This window comes from Strix uralensis, chromosome 5, assembly GCF_047716275.1.
Source record: "Strix uralensis isolate ZFMK-TIS-50842 chromosome 5, bStrUra1, whole genome shotgun sequence".
NCBI lineage: Eukaryota > Metazoa > Chordata > Aves > Strigiformes > Strigidae > Strix > Strix uralensis.
This window is the reverse complement of record NC_133976.1, coordinates 52,485,998-52,508,405: the sequence shown is the minus strand read 5'-3', so window position 1 is coordinate 52,508,405 and position 22,408 is coordinate 52,485,998. Positions and strand designations below refer to the sequence as shown.

The window sequence follows — 22,408 nt, the reverse complement described above, 5'->3', positions numbered from 1 at the left end:
GTGCCCTTCAAGAATTAGTGCACTACAAATAATACATGACAACCAGTACTCTGAGCTCACTCGTTTCCTCTGCCTTGTGCAGGCAGCAAGCATGCATAACTGTGCTGAACACTGGTATTACTCACTGTATAATCTCATCGCACTGCCTTTTCTGAAAATCAACATGAGAACAGACCACTAAGCATGGCTATGAAGTCTTCCTTTTTAATACACAAAATCTGTAACAGTCCTTCTCTTTAATCTTCAAGAATATAGGAAATAGTAAAACCTATTAATTTAGACATATTATAAAAAATATCCATTTAGGGGGAACTAATCCTGAAAAGATTTAATATTAATTAATACAACCAATATATTGTTAACCCAAAAAAGGCTGGAAAAACAATTTGGAAACTCCTTGTTGAATTTGCTGGAGTCTAAAATTGAGAAGGATGAATATGCAAGATATTTTAGCACCTATTTGTGTTCTACAATTTTTTCCTTCTAATATCTTGACACATCTGAGAGATTCTCTTCAAATAGCTTTCTGTTATAGCAGTCTAATACATACACTGCTTACTCCCTGTTCGCATTTTTGCATTCTCTGTTGTACTGTTGCCACCTTGCTTCAAGCTGAAGAATAAGACCAAAGACTAAATGTCAAAGTGAAGGACAGTTTCACAGGAGTGACAGTGATCTTACGAACTCCCACTATACCACAGAAATTTTATTTTCAGAGGTGCTAGCTACCAGTAACCTCTGCTGACCTCTCCTAGATTGTGGGCATGCTCATGATGTCTGAAAATCAGAAGCAAACTGAGTGATCTAAATAATTCCAGATTACTATGTTCATTATGTTATTATTCCAGATTTCAGTTTTAAATAAAGAGGTTGAAGGTGGAGTTCTCAACAGCCAACAGCTCCGCACTAAGCCTAAGCCTGTAACCAGCTTCTGAGAGCACACAAAGAACCACAGCTTGCCTGCTAAAAGGTTTATGCCTAAATTGTGCTGACTCCTTAGGTCTTATTAGTTCTATCAAACCTCAACAGATGTATCTGTGAAGGAGGGGCAAGATTCAGTAGGTCTTGCAAGGCCAGAAAAACTGGATGAAGAAACACCTACCAAAGCACATGTTCCACTATTTTGACTTGAGATACCCAGAAGATAAATACACTCTGACTTGGGAACTTAACATTCTACAGCAGATACAGTCTTCAGCTAAGATGAGCTCAGCATGAGACTACTACCTTGACAAACAGACCCAAACATACCCCTGCTCTGACACCCACCATCTGATCAGCTGCTTTTCCCTCTGTTTGCTACTTTTATTCTGCACTTTCATCCAGTAAGACATGACATTAGTGCTCTCTCATATATATTGCTGCTAATTAAATGACAGCAACATATAATCTAGACTACTGTGGAAGCTAACCCAGATTTTGTCCTAAAATGACACAGTGGAAAAATTCCAAACTCTTAGAAACACCGAGCATTAACAAAGGACTAGTTACAGTGAGATCCTGCTGAGGTAATACTGCACTGTCATAACTGCAGAAGTGCTTCAGCACTGTATTTCCAGCTAATAAATTAGGACCAAATACAACTGTAGAAAAGATTTACCAGAAAGCTCAGGCAAGACTAGCTAAAACACTGGCCAACAGGATCTATGCTCCCATGTGTCCGATGAAAACTGTGAAAACTCAACCCCACCCTCTATGCTGTTGAGTCAACTGTTTGACTTTTCCTTGTTCTGACACACGTGATACCTGCTGGTAAAGCTGTCACTCTCTGTATCACTGCTTTCTACCACCTCCCTGCATTCCAGAAGATCCTATGCAGGCTGTAATAATGAAACAGTTCTCTGTTATCCACAGTTATTTTATTGTTGTCAAAAGCTACAGAAAATATTGGGTAGCCAAATGCATAAACACATGAAAGTACCATTAAGTGTAAACCTAGGTGAAAACCTCCCCTCCTTGGGAAATGGGATGTGCATCATTTTCCTGGACATCTTTTAGCTGCCCTCTTACCTCCACTGCGATTGCCTTCAACAGTGTCGTCTGTTGTAAAAACTAGTTAGAGGAACTTTTGAATAGCTTCCATATAGAGGTGAAATATTAAATGGTAGTGTTTCTATTTTCTTAGTCTGCATGAGAATAACAAAATTTACCTTGTCATAATAGTATCTGAGCGCTCGGCTCAGCTTGTCATAATTCATATTAGTTTTGTTTTTTCTGAGTCCCCACAGCTTAGCCACTTCTTCTGCCTTGAGTAGCTTGAATTCGCCATCATTAGACGTCCAGCAAATCAGGTGCTCATGTTTCTGGTCTAGCAGCAACTGCAAAAGGAACTGCCACAGTGTGATTGCACTCTCCATACCTACAGGGAACAAAGGAGAGCAACAGTGTGAAAAACATTTGGGAGCAGGTGTTTCACCCAATGCTCATTTCAGTAATAAGCTCTGTGTAGGAATCATCCTACCTAATTAAGCAAAGGAAGCTACTGTATCACTTACAACTGAACATCCACAAGACCTACAGGTCTTGCACTCCCCTTTCAGTACTTTTTCCACTGCTATTTTCTGAAGGGACACATAAAACAGAGTATTTAGAAAAGCATTGCCCACATAGTTCACATGGTACAGGGTCATCTCCGGTTAGTGTCTTCAATTCAATGTATGCAATCACCCGTCAAAGGAACATACAGGGGGAGAAAAAAGGACTTGATGTAACTATCCACTGAAGTGAGACGAAAAACTGCTGTTTACTGTCATGAGAAGAGTTCAGTATAACTCGTTCGGATACATCACTGTGAACAGGGGAGGAAAAGGGAAGACCAGAGCAGTCACCTTTGGTTAGAGGACCAGAAACCTCCCCCTCCCACCACACACACCTGTCTTCCCCAGTGTCACATGGCCTTTGCCTATTTTGTTTCTTCCAGGGCCTGAAATAGCTCTTGCTGCTTCTGTTTGCCAATTCAAATAGGTCAAAAGATATTGGTCAAATAGGTCAAAACACAAAAGACGTGTTTTGCAGAAATGCTGAAAGTTCAGTACGCTTAAGTACAGTAAAGTAAGTGATGTTTACCCTGAACCTTTCTCTAACAGGAATCTTCCCTTTCATTACCATACGTATGACTGAGAACTAGGAATATTTTTAACAGTGCCTGAGTCTTACTTCTAAGGTTGTTTGAATATTTTTTCTCTGCTGAAGGTTGTTTGAATATTTTTTTCTCTACTAACTGCCTGTGCTACTGAGCCCTCCCTTGAATAAACCTTTTTTTCAGGCACTGCAACAGAAGGACAAACTTAAGAACCAACTCAGCGCAGACATATACACAACTTAAAACCTGGGAGCGTTACCACTGAAGACAATTTATTATTGCAATGAAGATATCGCTAAAATTGACCTTTTAAACTACAGAACTACAAAATGAGATTTTTCCCCCACTTTCAACAACATTGCCAGCCTTAGTATGTTAACACTGTATCAAATAATCTTTTTCTTGGCCTCTTCCCATACTTTAATTTGGACATGTTACATCTAACTAATGCAGATTTAAACATGACAGTATTACTGGGTTAACTATGGTGCTAATGGGGCTAATTATTACCTGACATCTTTGTACGTGTAACAACGGATATTTTTGTCTTCATCTAAAGCAGCTCATGATTTTTAACTTCCTTGCTCAGTTTGTTTCCTAATATATTACTGTTTGTGCCCTAACAGATTACACAGCCAGAATATGCCAGGCTTCCCGCCTGACGTTTCCCTGGGTGCGTTGACCACGAGAGGGCACAAGACTTCTAACTATCTACCACATGGCAGAGGACAACAGGCGGCTGAGGGAAGATTTGCCTCTTCAAGTCTGCCCCAACACTACGGAAATCACGTTGCATAAACTTCACTAGTATAAAGGAAAATACGTTGCATAAACTTCACTAGTGTAAAAGCAAGTTTAAGATACTACAGAATGTTGTCAATAATTTTACAGAAAAGCAGGATTTGGAGCTCTGTTTTGGTCCAAATATTTTCTCAGTACACTGGCTAAACAAGTGTTTACAGAATTAATGGATGGTTTTATTACCCCTCATTTTGCTAATTAACTGAGAATCCAGACTGAATAACAAGGACAAAAATATCTATCCCTGACACCCAGCTGTGTAACACAGTAACTACACAGCACCTTCAAGAGACAGCAGAGGCTCCCAGGACTGTTAGGTATCTTTGAAACAGAACCTCCTATATGGATGATTTGGCACTTTCAAAGGTTTGCATTTGATTTGTTGCATTTGATTTATTGCATTTTTTATCACTTTATATAAATCCTTTTCCACATGGTGTAAGGCAAGAAAAAATGTATAGCTAGAATTAAATATACCTGAAAGTTACAGAGTCACCTTAACAGTCTTTAAAAAACTTTAAACTACACCATCTGTGCAAGTCTTAACATCTTTAATGGATTATTTATCTATAACATCATAGCTAATACAGTATCCCTGATAATCTAGCATCATATATACATACTTTTAAATTAATATTTATAAATTTTGCACCTTCACTAAATGTGTAGGTATATACAGCCATATTACTTTAAAATAATCATAGTTTCTGTTCATCACTTATTATAAGCAGTACTCTTCATAATTTCAATTTGTATCATAAAACTCTTCCAAACAAGAAATCACAAATAGAACTTTTTTTTCCTCTGGAAAATTAGAAGTAACTTATAACTACCTTTCTTCAAAATTGTATTAAAATGTGTACAGGTGTACCGTGCTACAAAGACCTGTCAGTAGAACTTCAGGTGAGGAAATTAAACATGGGAGAATGACAGAAGCACCAATACCAACTCCACCACCATGCCATTAGCCAAATCAGAGATGCAATTCTCTCATCCAGACATTAAATTCCATCTTCCTACAGATCATCAGCAGTCACGCCCCTTCAGAGAGTTTAGGTGGAACTGAACTCACAGCGAAGCACATCTTGCTGCAGTTTCCTCCATCTTCACTCATCTCCACCCAAGAACACTCACGGGGTAACCTACAGCTAACATTACACTACACTTTCCGTTATGATCCTGTTTTCTGATGCTTATCGTTTGTAAAATGTAAACAGTTTTGGATTCCATTTTATCTACTGTGGGCCTCATGGTGACTCAGTCATAGGCGTAATGTAAAATGCATGAACAGTGCAAGCCTGGGTGAGAACATCCCACAGGAGTACCCACTCCACGTGATCTGTCCTGGTGACTAAGCAGAGGTGACTTCCACCAGGTTATTATATAAAAGGCGACTGTCACCTTTTTCAAAGAGGCTCAGTTCTTGGTGATCAGTTCTTCAACCAGCTGAGATACGCACATAATCTCAGGGGGGCCCTTCAGGTGCTGGATCCAGGGTGGATGGGTGTAGTGGGATTAGATTTAGGCAGCTCCTCCCCACCCTGCTTGCTTTACCATCAACTCTCCAAGTGCACAGCTCTGAACAGGCTTTATAAAGGAGCTGTGCACCTCAGAATTCAGCATCAATGTGCTTAATTGGTACATGCATAAATCTTCTACTGGATATGACCTAAGTCTGTCCATACAGAAATGAGATTAAAACAGCACAATGCTGCATTGTACTCCATCCCTCTATCTGTCACTGAGTTCCTGTATAAAGCTCCCCATATTGCTTGTGTAACAACTGTATGTATATGATTCCTACATGAGGCAAATCATGCAAATCACATTTTCAGCTGATCATTAATTGTATGGTCCTTTTCTTCTGAGTACCCAACTTGAGGTATTCAGGTCTGAGTTGCACTGAATATTCACAGCTGTAACTACCTTTAACAGAAGCTATGTGCTCAACATACACAGTGATGTAAAATCTTAAATACCTTCAATTCAGTAAACTGGTGTTAATCTTTATATCTCATTTCCATTCTCTAAAATGGGATTTGCAGGGGAATAGTAAAAATCTAAGATCCTGTGGTGACAGGATTTTTTAACTGATGCACAATATTTCATTTCCAATCAGGTCAACAGTAGTATTAACCTGCCTTTCTCTGTAGGCACTACTTTGGGGTTCCACAAAGTATTAACTATCCTCTTGGGAGGACAACATGGCCATACAGTGTACTAAGCCTTAACTTGTGCCTCATTTGAGTGGTGGAGCAAAAGAATCATGACAGATGTATTACAAGACACGTAATTTAACCAAAAATGTGTCACCTGTATTAAAAAGAATAAATTATGATTGGGAGGAGTTGGATATCTTCAGAAAACATTGTATTTCATTTATGTATTTTCTAATTCTTTTGAATTTTTACTGACTCAAAGGGAATTCGGTGTCTTGCCTTAATTTGACAGAAACTGGTGTTAGGATGTGGTCACTTCCTACAGAGTATATATTTCACATTTCATTCAACTGTTTATTAAGTAGTAATAATAAATATTCCTGTTACTTCTGTGCTCAGCACAGGATTTGAATGCTGGGCAATAAATAATACATGGAACCACATACTGAATTGCATAGATTAGAAAAAAAATATTTTTTAAAAATCGCTTATTTAGATAGTGACATCCATCTATGGTACAGAATGAGACAGGTAACCTATGTGAGAAACACATATTCCTTGTCATGGAAAGCCTAATCAAAATTCATATAGACAAAAGAGTCAATTAATGTTTTCATCCATTAACTTTAACACATATGGTTCTGCCATCTTACCATTTCTAAAATACTTATACAATGCATTTGACAGTCAATGATATTTTCTAACCCATGAAACAAAATTTGATAGGTTGATCTGACCTAAACAGCCTAGTAATTTTACTTCATGATCAGTTCCACTACTGCTGATGCAAATAATCACTGGCACACCTAGAAGGAATTATACTTGGAAATGCTGTGTTAGACAGCAAAAGGGTATTTCAGGACCAAGTTTTCTGAAAGTCCATTTCGCAGGTAGCTGTGACAGGTAAGCACAGTAACAGCCCACTGCATTACCAATTTACATTCTTTCAGATGTGCACCCCGCCCATACAAAGCCTACCAACTGCATGACCAGTGTGATACAATATGATCTCCACACATCAAATTTTAAGTTCTGGACTAATGAGGGAAGAAGGCAACTCAGAATATCCGTGCTGATCATACTGCCCCCATTCATTTCAACCAAATTAAGGGACTAATTGGAATTCCTAAACTCCGAGCGGCAGCAAAGTCAACAGCGTAAACTCTCCCCAAACAGAATAGAAAAGGACAGAGACATCCACAGGACAAAGCATCCCATCTAAGAGATTATTTTCCTGTAAAGAAGGTGCCCAAATTCCTCACTTAGGTGAGGGGCCCAAATGCCAAACACTGGCTCTCCCCTTAAGAGTATGGAGACTGACTTCTACCAGCATGAGCAAGCGTTATGAAAACATTACGCAAGTTACACTAGAAATGGTTAAGATGTATGAATACACGTGCTGATGAGCTGCATTAGCATTTTTTTGACCAAGACAATATATACAAAAGTCCGTATGACAAAATGTCAGTAAACTGGCATTAAGGTGTAAAAAAAAAAAAAAGTCATTAACCTCTTGGGCAAAATAAAACAAATAAACAAGCCATCTTAAATCCAGGCAGTAGAAAACCAGAAGACTCAGAAACAAGGCTAGCTAAATAAAAAGCTCAGTATCAGAAAGATTTATGACATGATCTGTGAGATAAGTAGGATACTCTTTGGGGCATTAAGTTTCCTAGGACTCTTGCATAGGAAAAGCTAGAAGAAAAAGGCAGAAAGCTGGAAACCAGCTCCGTAGCATTCAGGACCTCTGCAGAGGTCCTTAGCTTCCATACAACTATGTTACAGCTGTGTTCTTATCTTCCATTTTCCCACATAGTCCAGGTTCCTACCTGGATTCTTTCTCCCCACTCTATGTTAGCTCCCCCACAGCCTTTCTAAAATAAAAGATATACTGCTGATCCTGGACAATCAATCAACATGAACAAGTTCTGAAGGCTAAAACTAGGAAGCTCTCCGGGCATTAGGATCAAAACCAGCCCCTTGTTGCTTTAGAGAGTCTGCAGAGGAACATCTGGGACTCTGAGCTATAAAGCAGGTCGTGGGACTTGGGGCAGAGGAGGGACAGGTGAGTGGGACAGACTGGCTGGGGAGTCCAGAGGCTGAAAAAATCAGCTGGAGATCAATTAAACCAGGAAGACATAGAAGGTGTTAGCCAGCATTATGCACTATAGGTAATCACAGAAAGATGGTGATCAGACATGTACATGAAAAGGATTAAGAGGCAGAGTCAGGGCAGGGAAATTAATTTCCCTTAGCATATTAAGAAACTGCTGATTCCTCCTGTAGCCAAAGCAGCTGCAAAAGATTCGGCTCCTTTTCATATGCCCCACCACAGCAGGCACACACCTCCACTTACATTTCCCTTACAAGCAAGTGTGTGCTTTTGCAAGCACACAGCATTTCGCTGTAACAGATGCCTTTTTTTTTTTCCTTTTCGACTACTCTGGAAAACGTGTATATTTTTTCTAAGTCCATTTACTGCTTTTGTATCCTAATTCTGGCCAACAGCACGTTTCTCTGAGCAGCGTGACGTGGGGCATTGTTAGCTTCTCATTCACGTTAGCATTCGGCTTCCTCTATTTCTGCAGGTTGCAGCCAGGAAACTGGAAAATGGGCCACAGGAAACCTGGCCTCCTACATCTGTCCCAGTTTGTAATAGCAGCTCTGGTTTTATTTTTCTAAGTGTCTCAGGTTCATTTTAACCCTTGAGATGACTGCTGTGACAACATGTGAAAGAATGTGACTGTTTTATCATCACTTTTTTAACCACCATTTCTCAATACTAGGTATTGAGATTTTGCTAAACCATACTCATTTTTCAAGTATATTAATATTTAAAAAATAAAATGTGAGTTTTAAAAAAACTTGATCGAAATTACCAGAACAATTACATTCCATAATGACAAATATCAAAGACTATATTTAGAGAAAAATATGGAATATGGCAGTCTCTAGCTGTTTCAGCTGTATACATTTTTAACATAGTTCTAAAGTGAATGTCCATATGGAAAGTTGAACAGCCTAGAAATCTTCTAGGCTGATTCTTCTCTTTTACATTTTAGCTTCTCTTAAAAATTTAAGCACACTTGGGTTTGCATTTGCTTACAGAAGCAAAAGGGTGCTGATCAAGAAAAGAAACTTTTCTAGAATAATCAAAAAATCAGGCAGCTGTAATATTTTCCACTGAAAATTCATCTGTATAACAATGAGTATATCATGAGAGATTAAAGGCAACTGCCAAATCTGCCCAAATGTTTGCTCAAAAACATTTGAAAGAACAAGGCAAAAGTCTGAGTCAGTCCTCACACTTTATTTCTCAACAGAGATGCTTCAGAGGTGATAAATAGGATGTGGTTGGTGAAAAGTTAGTGATTCTGCCAGAAAGAAGGAAAAACAAATATCAATTTGTTTACTCAGAAAGTTTTCAAATACTCATCAAAGGAGATCTTACTGCTAATTTAATTGGCCTTGAAAAAATAAGCTCGAAACTAAGTGTGTAAATATACCTGTTTTGACTTGATGCAGAATTTTCTCTGTTAAAGGTAATAAATCAAACTAATGGTGCAATCCATGCCCAGGGCACTTTATGGAACTGACTGCATATGATACAGAATGCTGGTAATTTTTCCACATCCAGCAACCAGGACATTTCCTGCCAGAGCATCCTCAGAGTTCTTCCATTGTGTTGAAACTGCAAAAACTTTCTAAATCAGGACTTCCTCCTATTATATTTTAAAGGCGTCTTTCTGGGAAATGCAGATTCAAGTGAAAAAAAAAAAGAAAAAAAAAAGAAAAAAAAAAGGAATTCCTGCAGCACCACCCAGTGGAAACATTAGAAAAAGTTAGAGAGTACCCCAGCACACAAGTTCCGATTCGCAGCAAAACTACAGTAATATTGCCACACAAACCCAGACTAGTTTAAGGCTATGCCAAAAAAGCACAGAGGGTTTTGCTGGCCAATGTACTTCATTGTACGTCACATGAGGTATGTCTACTCTGCTGCTCCTGCATAATAGTCTTCTTTTAACTTTATATTCTAATTTAAAAGATTATTTACAGTAATAATTTATAAGGTCTCCTTCTCAAACAAGAATACCCACTGTTCTGGACCAGCACATTTAAAAAAATAAACAGACTCCTGTGGTTAAGAGCAACACAAAAGAGACAGCAGCAAGATCTAGCAAAATATTATAGGATAACATCAAATTCCACTGCAAAAAAGAAAGCACTCACACACATGCCCAATAATGCTTCCAGTAGGTACATTTGGTTATACAGTGTTCACAGTTTTTAATTTTTTTAACTAAGTCAAAGAAAGGTAGAGACAGATGTCCAAAGGAAGAAAGTTCTGCAACTTCCAAATTAATACAACAAAGGACTGGTTGCCTGCCAAGCAGAGGTGTGATGACACCGCCTCTAAAACATGAGTGTTTTCAGATTCTCCATAAGGATGCAGTTCAAGAAACAGTTTTAATCCAACTGGAGTAAAAGCCCTTAGCAAGAGGGAATATGGCTAGTCGCCTCCCTGAGAAAGGCTTAAAAAAAATAATCTGCTCAACTATTTCTAAAGCTAGCTGTAAACAAAACTACATAAATCCATAATGGCTCCAACCATTCACCTTGGGACAGATGTAAAATGAATGCAGACTCCTCACACTGCTTTCTGTCTGCTCATGTGGTGCACATCTGTGGCATGCTGGCAATATGCTACACTGCAATCCGAGGGACTTCTGCTTTCAAAGCCAGCCCTATATGTTTATTTTTCCCGTATGACTTTCTCTTACATTTTTGTCGGCATCAGTAGGACACAGATCATGATTATTTGACTGTCCTATATAAAATTTCTGATAGTCCCTCTGATAAATGCAGAGAAAATATGCATGAAAGCAAAAAACCAGCTAAAGAGGGCAGAAAGTACAGCCTCCAGGAACAGTGGCTGTTCTGAAAGTTTACTTGAGATACCAAGCAATGATTACTCCCAAATGTAAATGCTTTTTCCTTATCTGTTCTCCCTTCTTAAACTGAAGTATTAAAATTTCCAATTTTGTGACGGCAGACCAAATGCTTTGTAACTTATGCCAGTGGCTCTAATATTTTAAATGGTGTATTAATACTATCAACTGTCTCAAATATTGCTTTTAATACATTTCATATTCAGATTTTTAAACTAATCTTGCCCTCTCGCCCGATTTTTCCTTGACTTTGATAAACAAGCAGGTCTTTTTAATACTGTGAGCAGAGAGGAACCTGGCCAAAAGGACAGGAAATGTAGTCCTGGGAGTTCTGCTCAGGCAAACTGAGGTGGCTGGCAATTTCCGCGAAACCTGAAGCACAGCAAGATCATCACAGCTTACACTGGCAGCCGGAGCTCACCTTTCTATACACATCAAATTTTCAGAATTTGCTGAATTAGCAAAATGAGCCATTAAACTATTAAGTAATATACAGGCCTACCTGTATACTATCATGTTGCAAGGGGTGTCAGTCATAGCAGTATACTGAAAATGGTGTTAACACAATTCAGCAGATGGTAACCTGCATACATACAGAGACATGTTACCTGGACAGTTTCTTCCCAGAAATGTTAGCACTATTGCAATATTTCTTGGAGCCTGAGCCAGGGTCTAAGTTCCTTAGTCATAAAAAATAAGCAACTAGTCACAGCACTAGCCAAGGTCCGTATTTTTCACTTTAAATGCTATTATTTCTGTGCACAATAGTCTCATAATAGAAACCTAAATTAAGAATAACTCTTACATGTCAGAATCTCAAAAATCTGCTATTCTCCTCCTTTCTCAGTGCTAATCAAAGTTCTGATATGCATGTTTATCATGGGCTAAGCTAAACTGAAACCCAATTAAAAGATTCTTATCTTCTGACATTATTCACTTGTCAACTACACCAACAAGAACCTGAAGGCCACACCTACACATTTCTCCTAACATCATTCATTAATCATTGGAATACCCAACAGAATGTATCCCAAAATACATGAGATTTCAGCCAACAGAAGATCTGGTTGTTACTCTCCTGTACTGTCTGTGTCCCGTGTACTTAAACTAATTCCCATGGCTGCTGCGAACTCCGAAGGAGAGACAAATGGGACAGTATTTCAATGATTACAGCAAACTTTGTTGTATACAAAGTGCCTAGATTGTCTATGTTTAGAAGCGACATCAACACACCAACTAGCTCATTAGTGTCTCTGCTGCTCAGGATATGCAACAGCTGCTATTTTGATTTGTACACTGAAACCTGGATAAAATTCCACGTTTAAATAAAATGTAAAGACTCTATCCCCTCTCCTCAACTTGTATGAGACTGCAGTAAATTTTACTGTATCCTACTCCCAGGGAACCAATCCAGCCTTGACACTGACCTGTTTTGGAAGCATTTGCATTTCAGAGCTTCAGTACTGAAGCAGCAGTACTGAAGGAGTGCTGCAGTCCCACCTTCTATACCAGCCCTCTTCCACGCTCACAGTTTGCTAAACTAACCACACATGCCAGTTGCTCTGAGTCTGCTCTGAGTCACCAGACTTCAGAGGTCTATATCTAGAATCTAAACCCACATTCCCATCTCAGCTATATTAGTATAGCATGGAAGAAATTCTCTGAAGGTAGTCAACTTTCTCCAGATTTCGCTAACAGAACTGCAATAGGAATTTGTTCTTACTTTCTAAATGGTTTTTGAAGATTGTTTCTTCTCATGAATTAGTGCTAATTGCTGGGAAGAGATAATAGTGGTACTTGAGTCTATAAAGTTTTTGTATTGTGACTTGATACAACAGAGGCCATTCAACATTACCACAATATAAACATTTAAAAACAGTAACACTCATTAGCATCCTTCCTAAAAAGCTTAAACTAAAATACATCTGATCAATTTTCTTCATATCAAGAAAAAAAAAAAAGAGATGAAGAAATATACAGAGATACAGTAAAGAGGTGCTGTCACCACATTAGATGCAAATGGAAGCATAATAGAAATCAGTTTTCCAGATGAACTGTCAGTTGCAAAATGAGGATGGGAAACTTATAGGAGGACATTTGATTAAAAACATTTAGATTCTTTAGATAAAGTATATAATCCAAGTCTACCCTTTTTTTGTACAACTGCAAAAGTGTATTTTACACAAACTTCTTTGCTTGTTCACTAATATTTTCAGAGAAAGACCCATCTTGTAAAATTGTATTAACAGGACTTAATATTTAGGTTAGTGCTTAGGAAGCTTTTACCATTTTTGAATGATTGGTAAGAATCATAAAAATTACAACCAAATGACTCATTACATAATTTAATGACAGCTAAAACTAAAAGACAATATGTAAGATGTAAATTTTCCTCTCCTAGTACCTCAAACGATCCTCAAGTTAGGATCAAGATAAAAAAATCATATACTGTAAAGCTGAAGGAACTAAGACAGGGTTGTTTGCATGAGAGCCAAAATACATTAACATGTAGTAATCGGTATTTGCAAAGCTATATTCTGAATCTTCAAATATTGAGTAGTAAAATGGCAAGCAGAGACACAGACATGATTGAAATGACTCTCTGAAATGGGTCTGGGGGAAGCTATAAAATGGGCAATATCCTTCACACATCCGACACTGCAAAAGTTAGAGCAAAGCTATGGAAGACTAGGACACTTGCACAGAGGAAGCAAGAGCTACTCCAGTGCCTTAGTTACACTGAAAGCGTAAGTTAGCATTTAAATGTGTGCAACACGCAGTTAGTCTCAGTGCATTCACAGAAGTGCTGACACACTCAAAAATAAATACATGCCTAAGTGCTTTAAAAGATCAAAACAAAGTAAGTTTGTGGCTTCCTACAGAAATTCTCCTGAAGACCTGAGCTGTATCTAACTGCTCAGATGTAGACAGAGCACATGGTATAGTCTTTAGAAACCTTTCTTTACATAGTTAATTGATATTTATCTTAAAATTTCATGTCAGCATGCAGGTGAGCAGTTTTCTACATGTGGCCCATGCATGGAGGGGTCAATGGATTCCTCTGGAAGGACTACAGTAGGCTCAACTGCAACACAGGCATCTGCAAAACTGCTTAAAAATAATTATGGATCCACAGACACGAAAAGGACAAATCTCAATGCTCTCGATAGTCACAGCAATGCTACTTGAGCAAGCAGGCCACAATCAGACATGGTGTTGGTAACCGTAACTCCGTAGGAGTAAAAAAGTATCATTTTCAGCTGAGCTGTATCTGCTTAGGGCATGGCAAAATTTGGCCTCTAATGTTCTTAACAGTAATATAAAATAATTTCTTAAATAGTTATTCGGTACACTGTGAGATACTGACCATGAATTACACTGATTAAGCAGATCAACAATTCCAGGGTACTTCTAGATATTGCAAAAACTACCACAGTATTCATACAAAATTAAAAATGCGGAAGGACTATACAGTTATTAATTGCTGTTGAATTAGCTGGCAGGTAGTGCCTTAGTGATTATTTTCATATCAATGCTTACAGCAGGTATTTTCTTTAGTCTTTGTTTTTAGAAAAGCAGCAAGTCTCCTTCAAAGAGCTTCTGAATTAAAATCCACTCTTAACAGCAAACCCTTGAGAATTTGAATTCTGATATAATTACTGGCATATAAAATGATAATGAGTTAAAGAAAGTTTTAAGGACAAAGATGCATTTTCTTTTTGTGAAGTGCATAGATAAGAGGTACTTTGTGCTTCATCTGCTCTGTTTCCATACGTGCAGCCTTGTATTTTGCAGTGCAGTGAGCTGGACTTCCTGTGCCTACACCTTGACATTCTCCTCAAAATCATGACTAATTCTTTAATCACTCATTATTCAACAAAAAACTTCAACATGAGAACAGACATATTCAGTCTTTCAAGAGCTCTCAACAGCCTCCAGAATATTAGTTGATTCATTTAACAAGCCACAGACGAAGCAAACATCTGTCTAATGATTCAAGACTGTGAGATCCCCTCTTGTGGGAAACACCGAGGAGAAAGCCATGGTGAATCAATCCAGGGATACACAGCGCAACATGATTTTCAAAGGGCCGTGAGTGACAGCTTCTTGCATGAACCATTGGGTGTGGTTACAAAAGATACACAGCAGCTCAAAACCAACAGCCCTCTTTGAAACTGGCCCAGGCTGAGAGTGTCCTATAATCAGTGTCACGGCTCCAAGATGGATTCAAGCAGCAGCGCCCAGGCATGGAGCCACCACTACCAGAAGAAAACCACAGACTGATAAATAGTCTGTATTGCATAAGTCCAACTTGCCATATCTTTGTGGGAAGTACTAGCTAATTTATCAGTTCTTTCCTATCTTAGATTATTTAGTACTATGACAGAGAACGACTCACAGAGATAACAGTAACTACAGGAGCATACAAATTTTCTGTGATGTCACCAAGATACACTGGCTAAAATAAATTTTTATAAATACATGCATCACAAATAACTGTGTGTTGGTTCTCCCACCCTTATCCCACTCTCCCTTATCTTTCAAATGTCGGTTTATTTTGGCATCTATTTCTTTCTTCTGAAGCAACACATTGTCACGTGATTGCATTCCCAAGGCTAAGATTTGTATTTTCTATACAGCTGATGGACCTCCATGTCCCTATTACGCATACCTACCTTTCTACATGTAAACATATGACCCGCAGTGCAAGCAGCAAGCTCCATGCACCTTGGTGAACCTGCACAATGACCTTCGTTCTGTGCTAAGCCCTCCAGAACAGATTATTAAACTAAGGTAAATTCCAGCTTCAGTTACATTAAGTCACTTGATCAGTAATACCTTCCCATAAGAACACCTCTATCATAAGAATGCCTCCATCCCAAGAAGGACGTTACAACGAGAAGGTAAAGTTTACGTAATTGGACTTTATGCACAGCAAAGGGGAATACTTCAGCCTTTGGAGTGAAATATTTGAATTGTTTTCATGATTTAGGTTTAATGAAATAACATTAAGTTACAGGAGCAAACAACCACTGTGAAACAGTAAGCAGTGAGAACTGCTAATGAATAAAACAAAACAGATTTTTGTTTCTACATATAAAATCATCCATGTGCATAGTGATTTAGAAATACAGTTACAAGGAAGGCTATAGCTGAGTTTCTCCCCCTGAGAGTGTGTCGCTTATTTCAGCATTGTATCTAGGTGGAGTTGGTGATACCAGAAAGGATATAAGCCTGTAGGTTTTTTTCTTTTTAGGAACAACTCAAGGAGGTGATTTGGAAAATTGAGATATAAGCAATTATGATAGTATCTCATCCCTTAGCAGACAGTATATATTCCTCTCACACACTTTTATATTTTGTAAATTAAAACAGGTAAAGAATAAAATCATACTTACAGTGAAAACACCTTTAAGAATTTTCTATAATTTGAGTGGGAACCATCATGCATTATTTCATACTGGGATTTTTTTTTGGTTCCAAACAGAACTGCTGTATTTTTAACACATCTATGGATTACTTCTCATTCGCTCCTTCAAATATACAGAACACACAACTGGTACACTACTACTGCATCTTCTTTTTACTTGTGTTTTTACTTATGCTGCGTGAATACAATATATGAAATTTATATAGTGTAGACAGACTATATATATATCAGTATGTATGAATGTGTGTGCTTCATCTACACTGATTCTGTAGATGGCATGCTGAAATTCCACCAATATTTAATGCAATAAGTGTACAATTTAATGTCCATTATTTCAAAGAAAGGTAATAAGAGCTAGGGAATGCTCTTCAGTAAGTTTTGGTGTTGTATGCCACACTAACTTTTACATAACATTCAACAGATTTTTGAACATTATGCCCAGTAAGGTACCTCTCTCTCTAAAAATTAGAACTTTGCAAAAGAAATAAAACTCCAGAAAATAGCTCTCACTACCTGATGATTGCATTTGATTGAAACAGAGATTAGGCATTTTCTGCTTTCCACACTATCCTAAAAATTCTTCTCTGCCCAACTAGGAAATCGAGAGGCATCTGTGTCTGAAGACTGTGTCACTAATTCACTAAAAGTCCTCTGTAAAGTGATGTTAATGAAGAACTTTTCTGTGCAGTTTGGACATAGGAAGTACAGGAAACACTGAAGATCCTCAAAGGTAAACACGTGGTATACTCCAATTAGTACTACTTTTCTGCACAATATTTGCCAGTTTAATACTATCACATAATAATTCAAGTAAATAGCTAAGTATTATTTCCTATTACATGCAATTTTATTCACATTTTTCTACACTTCCTTAAGTTAAAACCCACTTGCAAGCAAGACTCCATTTTCTTTGTTTGCTTCAGACTTTTTTTTGCAAAAGGTTGTTAACTTCTAATTTAAAGGCCATGGCAAAAATCTTTCTAATTCTGAACATAGACTTCTTTCACGACCGCTATGAAAATAAATCATCACGAAATAATTACACAAACCACTAAGTCAAAAGTGGTATGTACAAAATCACTTGAAAATTAGATGTGCAAAGTACCAATACAGGAAGGCTATGTGAGTGAATACTTTTCAAACATGCCCATCACTTCACTATCTTGGCACAAGAGTCTTTCAATCGTGCCATTACATTCAGTCATCACAGACGCATAGAACATGCTTACCGTAACACAGCCTTTTGTGTACCCCATTTCTGCACTTCACCCTATGAAACTATTTATGCATAAATTACATTTAATCTGAAATAATAAAAAAAATCTGCATGAGCAAAATACGAGATGAACCATGACATTCTGCTTGAAATTAAATGAAACCAGCGACTTCTGAAGTTGGGAGTCCTCATGACCGAAAAGATGCTGCATTGTATAAACTTGTCTTAGCACTACACCCCTAAGTAAATAAAGATGTAACTTGTCTCCCTTTCAACTGCAATGTTAGAAAGGCTGACGGGGCTTCACAAAACCCTCCTGTGTTAGGGAACGGAAACTCCTAATGAGATTAGTTGGTGTGTGTGCAGACATTACTTAGCCATGACTAAATGGGCTCTCTTCCTGCAGCCAGTGGAAAATTCAGGGAACTTTTTCCCCCTGCAGCATCAGAGTCCCTCTAACCTTCAGCAAAGCCAGATCCAAAAACAACTCTCCACTTTCTCTCCCTTTCTCTGTCTCTCTCTCCTTTTTTTTCCCTTCCCTTACAAACATTTTTAGTGTTTTTTCGGTTGGTCATGGAAACTACGGACGTCGGCCAAGGGGTCTTGGGGCAGGGGATGGCTAAGAAAAGCGGGGAGGGGGACGGCCGGGGAGAAGGCAGAAGACTACAAAGGAAACTGTAAAAAGGAGCAAATATATAAACCTGAGAGGGAGAAAACCACAGAGTTTCTTTGTGAGCTGCAGTGACTCATTTTCAAGATGTTGTCTGCTGCCAGTTTCAAACCGGAAGCGCATGGCAATTAGTCTTGCTGTTTCCAGACAAGCCAGAAACTCTCCCGACACTTTTTTTTTTTTTTTTCTTTTTTAAAGCCCCTTCTGCAGTTTCTGCAGGAGCCTTCCCTTCCCTCCCCCCTCCACTCCCGGCCCCGCTCGGCCTCGCAGCGGCGCCGGGGACCCCGCGGCGCCCCCCGCCGCCCTGACAGGCACCCGGGCGGCCCCCGCCGCCCCAAACGCCGTTATCAGGATGCTGCTCGTAGGGGGCAGGCCCGCGCGGCCCCGGCCGCCGGACACCGCCGGGGAGGGGGGGCAGGGTACGACCCGGCACCGCTGAAGGGGCTGCGGGGCAGCCGGGGGTCCCGGGGCTCCCCCGGACCCGCTGCGCCCCCCGCCCGGCCCTGCCTCTCCTCACACCCCGGCCCCTGCCCCGCGCCCGCCCGCCCCCCACACACGCTCCCGCCCCTCACCTACACCCGCCAGCTCCCGGGGGGCGGCGGGGCCCCGGGGCAGCCCGCGACCCGGGCGGGGGGCACCCTGAGGCGGCGGGAGCCCCCCTCGCCGCCCGCGGCGCCCTCCAACCGCCGCCCCCTGCCCTCGTTACCGCCGCGCTGGCCGGGCCCGAGCCTGGGGCAGGACCCCCGGGCCCCGTGTGGGGCTCCGAGCCCCCCGCCCCGCGCTGCCCCCCGGCGCTCCTCACCTCCAGCCCGCGGTTTGCCCCGCGGAGTCGTGTCCCCCCCCCGCGCTGTCCCACCAACGAGGGGGGTGCCGGCCCCCGCAGCAGCCGCCGGCCTCCTCCTCCCCTCCCCGAAGCCCCCCGAAACTTTGCGGGACTCGGGGCAGGCGCAGCAGCACTTGTACCTACCCAGAGCCTGAGGGACTTTTCCGCTCTCTCCTGGTAGTTTAGAGGGAGCTGGGTAAAATCCCCCGGTTCTCCATGCTGACAGTCTTCTGCAAACGCTCTGTTGCTCCTGTGACGAGATCCTGATTTTTTCCCCCTATTTTTTTTCCCTTTTTTTAATCTTTTTTTTTTTTTTTTTCGGCCGGTGTGTGTGTGTGTGTGTGTGTGTGTGTGTGCGCCCGTGTGAGAGAGCGAGCAGGAAGTCAGAGCAGTCAGACAGAGAGCCGGCTCACTTCCTTTCCTGCATTATTCCCCAGGCGGTTTGCAGTCTGTGTAAACAGGCTTTTCCTCCCCTCTCCCCTCGCTCTGGCCACTGATGTGCAGCATGGCTGTAATATAAGACACACACATAGTAAAACGGGTAACGGTAACTCCACAGGCTCGCAGGGAGCTCCGGCGGCTCCCCCGACCTCCACCTCTTCCTGTGCTACACCCCTGGGGAGGAGCTTCCCGCCAGCCCCGCTCTTGGCCCACCGGCGGCACCCGGCTACCAGCCGGCTGAAGTGGCTTGGCAAAAATCACACCCGCTTTTCCCCGGGTGACAGTGGAGAGATGCTGACGAAGCGCTTACGAGCGGCGCTCCGTCCTCCCGGAGTGTCACCGCGAGGGACCTCGGCGAGGCACTGGCCCTGGGAGAGGCGGCCGCCCCTGTCCCGCCAAAGTGGGGGCTCGGGTCGCGGTGGAGCGAAGCGTTGGGGGAAGCCTCCCCCACTTCGGGTCGGTGGAGGTTGAGGGGTTGGTGGTGTGCAGTTGGCTCGCTGGACGCCTTCCTGAGCTGGACCTCACATAGATGGCAAAATACAGAAACGGTGCAACATGGCACAACGTAAACTGAGGGAAACGACGCCTTAAAAGCCAAGGGGCACTCAGATCGTCAAATCTGAGCTGGATCTTCCAGCTCCATGTTGTATCTCAGAGACAGACCAGTGGTAGTTTGCTGATTGGGATTTAGGTTTTGACCCTCAAGCTGTAGAGACCTCAGATCTAAACTGTTGGTGTGGATTTATTAAAAGGGACACATTTCCAGTCTTTGGAGTTTACATCCTTTAAGTCTTTTCTTGTGTCTCGTGTATCTGCATTGTACTGTCTATTTCTAACTTTATTTGGAAATTCTCAGAGTGAGTGACATTATCTTCTGTCTGCCCAGTGCATCAGCGATGTTCAACACATAATACTTTAAAATCAATACTGTGCTATTTCCTTTAGCAGTCACGAGATTTATCATTCCAACACAGTAACTGCAGTTCAGAATGTTCTTGACGTGCGATGACACAGAAGCTATGATTATTTTTTAACCACTCTATTGGGTTGTTGCTTACGATGTCATTGGGAACAAAAGTATGCTTTGATGGAATTAAAAGGATCGTCACAGTTGGTCACTAAGCATTAGTCAATAGCATCCGAACAGCTGGTGGTGAGCAAATTCCGAGTCTCTTGTGGAAGTCCATCAGGTTTCTTCCTTCTTGTCTTCTAACATGCCATGGGGGAGCAAGAATAACACAGTACTGGCACATCAAATAACGTAACTTGGTTATTTTCCTTAAATAATTCCGTTTTAGAAGTCATTCTGAATTTTAGAATACAGATGTGAGGTCTGCTAAATCCTCATTTCGTGTTTCTCAAATAAAGAAGCATTAAAATGTTTCACTTGAGATAGTGTATTTCCTAGATTAAAATGTGCAGTGGATGAAGTTCTTGCTGTATCATTATCCTTAAGGATTATCTGATGCAAAGATACAAGATGATGGATGAGGGAAATCACAGGTTTTTATTGTGTAGGAGCCTTTTTCTTCTTCAAAAGCAATTCCACTCAGAAAACCTGTTTCTTAACGTAGTCATAAAAATGCTAGTTATGTTTCTATTAGAGTCACTAGTCAACTTCTGTGTCTCGATTCACGTCCATTCATCGGCACATATTATCATTATAACTGTTAATTATAAAGCCTGAATCCTGTCCTCAAGCTGTGAAGATCTGGTGGTTTAGCTTTGGAAATTGTTGTTCCTTGCTCAGAGTTGGTCCAGACAACAGCTGTCGCACCCGTAAAGGACTAAAAGTAACTAGAGACAGCTCCCCTTCAACCAGTAAAGCAGGTTACTGCTGCTGAAAGTCCTAATCTGATGGGTTCAGGCGATCCTTGAACAAACATATGTACCCGGGTTGTCTCTGTGTCCTGTTTATCTAGGGATAGTGCAGTTTGTAAAAGAGCCCATATTTATAAACCTGTCCTTCTGTTGAAAAAATTGCCCCAAAGCATTCCTAAGTATAGTGACTATAATTCTGCCTCATTTTTATTAGATTACATCAATTAAGGAACCAGGCTTTGTCTGTCCTTTCAGATTGTTTCTACCGTATTTTTAAACTATTCATAAATCTCATGGGCTGCTGTAATTAACCCATCTAGAAGAAGGAAACAAAAAAATAAAGGTAGATTTGCTGTGCACCAGAGCTCTGTTTAAGCTCTTCAGGCTGAGGCTCATGTCTGTGTTGGTCTAGGTTTTAGTGTAATTTCACTCCGAGCCTTGAGTCCCACTGTAATTAAATTATTAAATTAAATTAAATAATTGTAATGTCACTTTGCGGTGCATGATTTTCCTTAAATGTACATAGATGCTTATAATCATGTGTAATTATCAAGAACAAAGTTGAAAGCAGTTGGAAATAATTGTCATTTCCCTTAATATTTTAATTGCGGATATATTTAATGAATGTATACATTGTTTCACCCTCTCTAAACATTTTCTATTTCTTTCTAGATTACAGGCTCTGTAGTGAAGAGGCTTCAAATCTGTGTCTGCCTTTATGACAACTAACCTAATAGGTTCTGTGTGAGAATCACTCGTAACCGTTTTTCTCTCTTATTTTCTAGTAATTCTAGCTTGAATAACCACCTGCCAGGTTACAGGGGGATTTCCAGGGGAGTTTGGAAAGTGGGTATATGGAAACTAATTACCTGAGTTGGAATGACAGCCTAATTCACGTAGGATTCTTGATTGCCCTTCACAACATACCATTTAAATGCCTTGCAAACATTGCATCAGTATTGATGAATGTTCCTCTAGCAGGTTTGGCTTTTCTCTTTCACACTTTCCTGTA

General features: G+C 40.4%; 1 protein-coding gene across 2 annotated transcripts in view; it reads right to left on the bottom strand.

Annotated features, from left to right (window-relative positions):
• The window catches only part of ELK3 (ETS transcription factor ELK3), a 39,285-nt gene extending 19,458 nt beyond the window's left edge, over window positions 1-19,827 (bottom strand). The window contains exons 1-2 of one of the 2 annotated variants that reach the window (XM_074870794.1): window positions 19,279-19,827; window positions 2,151-2,359 (exon numbers count right to left, since the gene is read on the bottom strand). In XM_074870794.1, the coding sequence (XP_074726895.1) occupies window positions 2,151-2,357 (207 nt within the window). In that variant the 5' untranslated portion in view covers window positions 2,358-2,359; window positions 19,279-19,827. The remainder of the gene's footprint in view (window positions 1-2,150; window positions 2,360-19,278) is intronic. The other variant, XM_074870793.1, reaches the window with a different exon arrangement.
• Window positions 19,828-22,408: the final 2,581 nt, after the last annotated feature.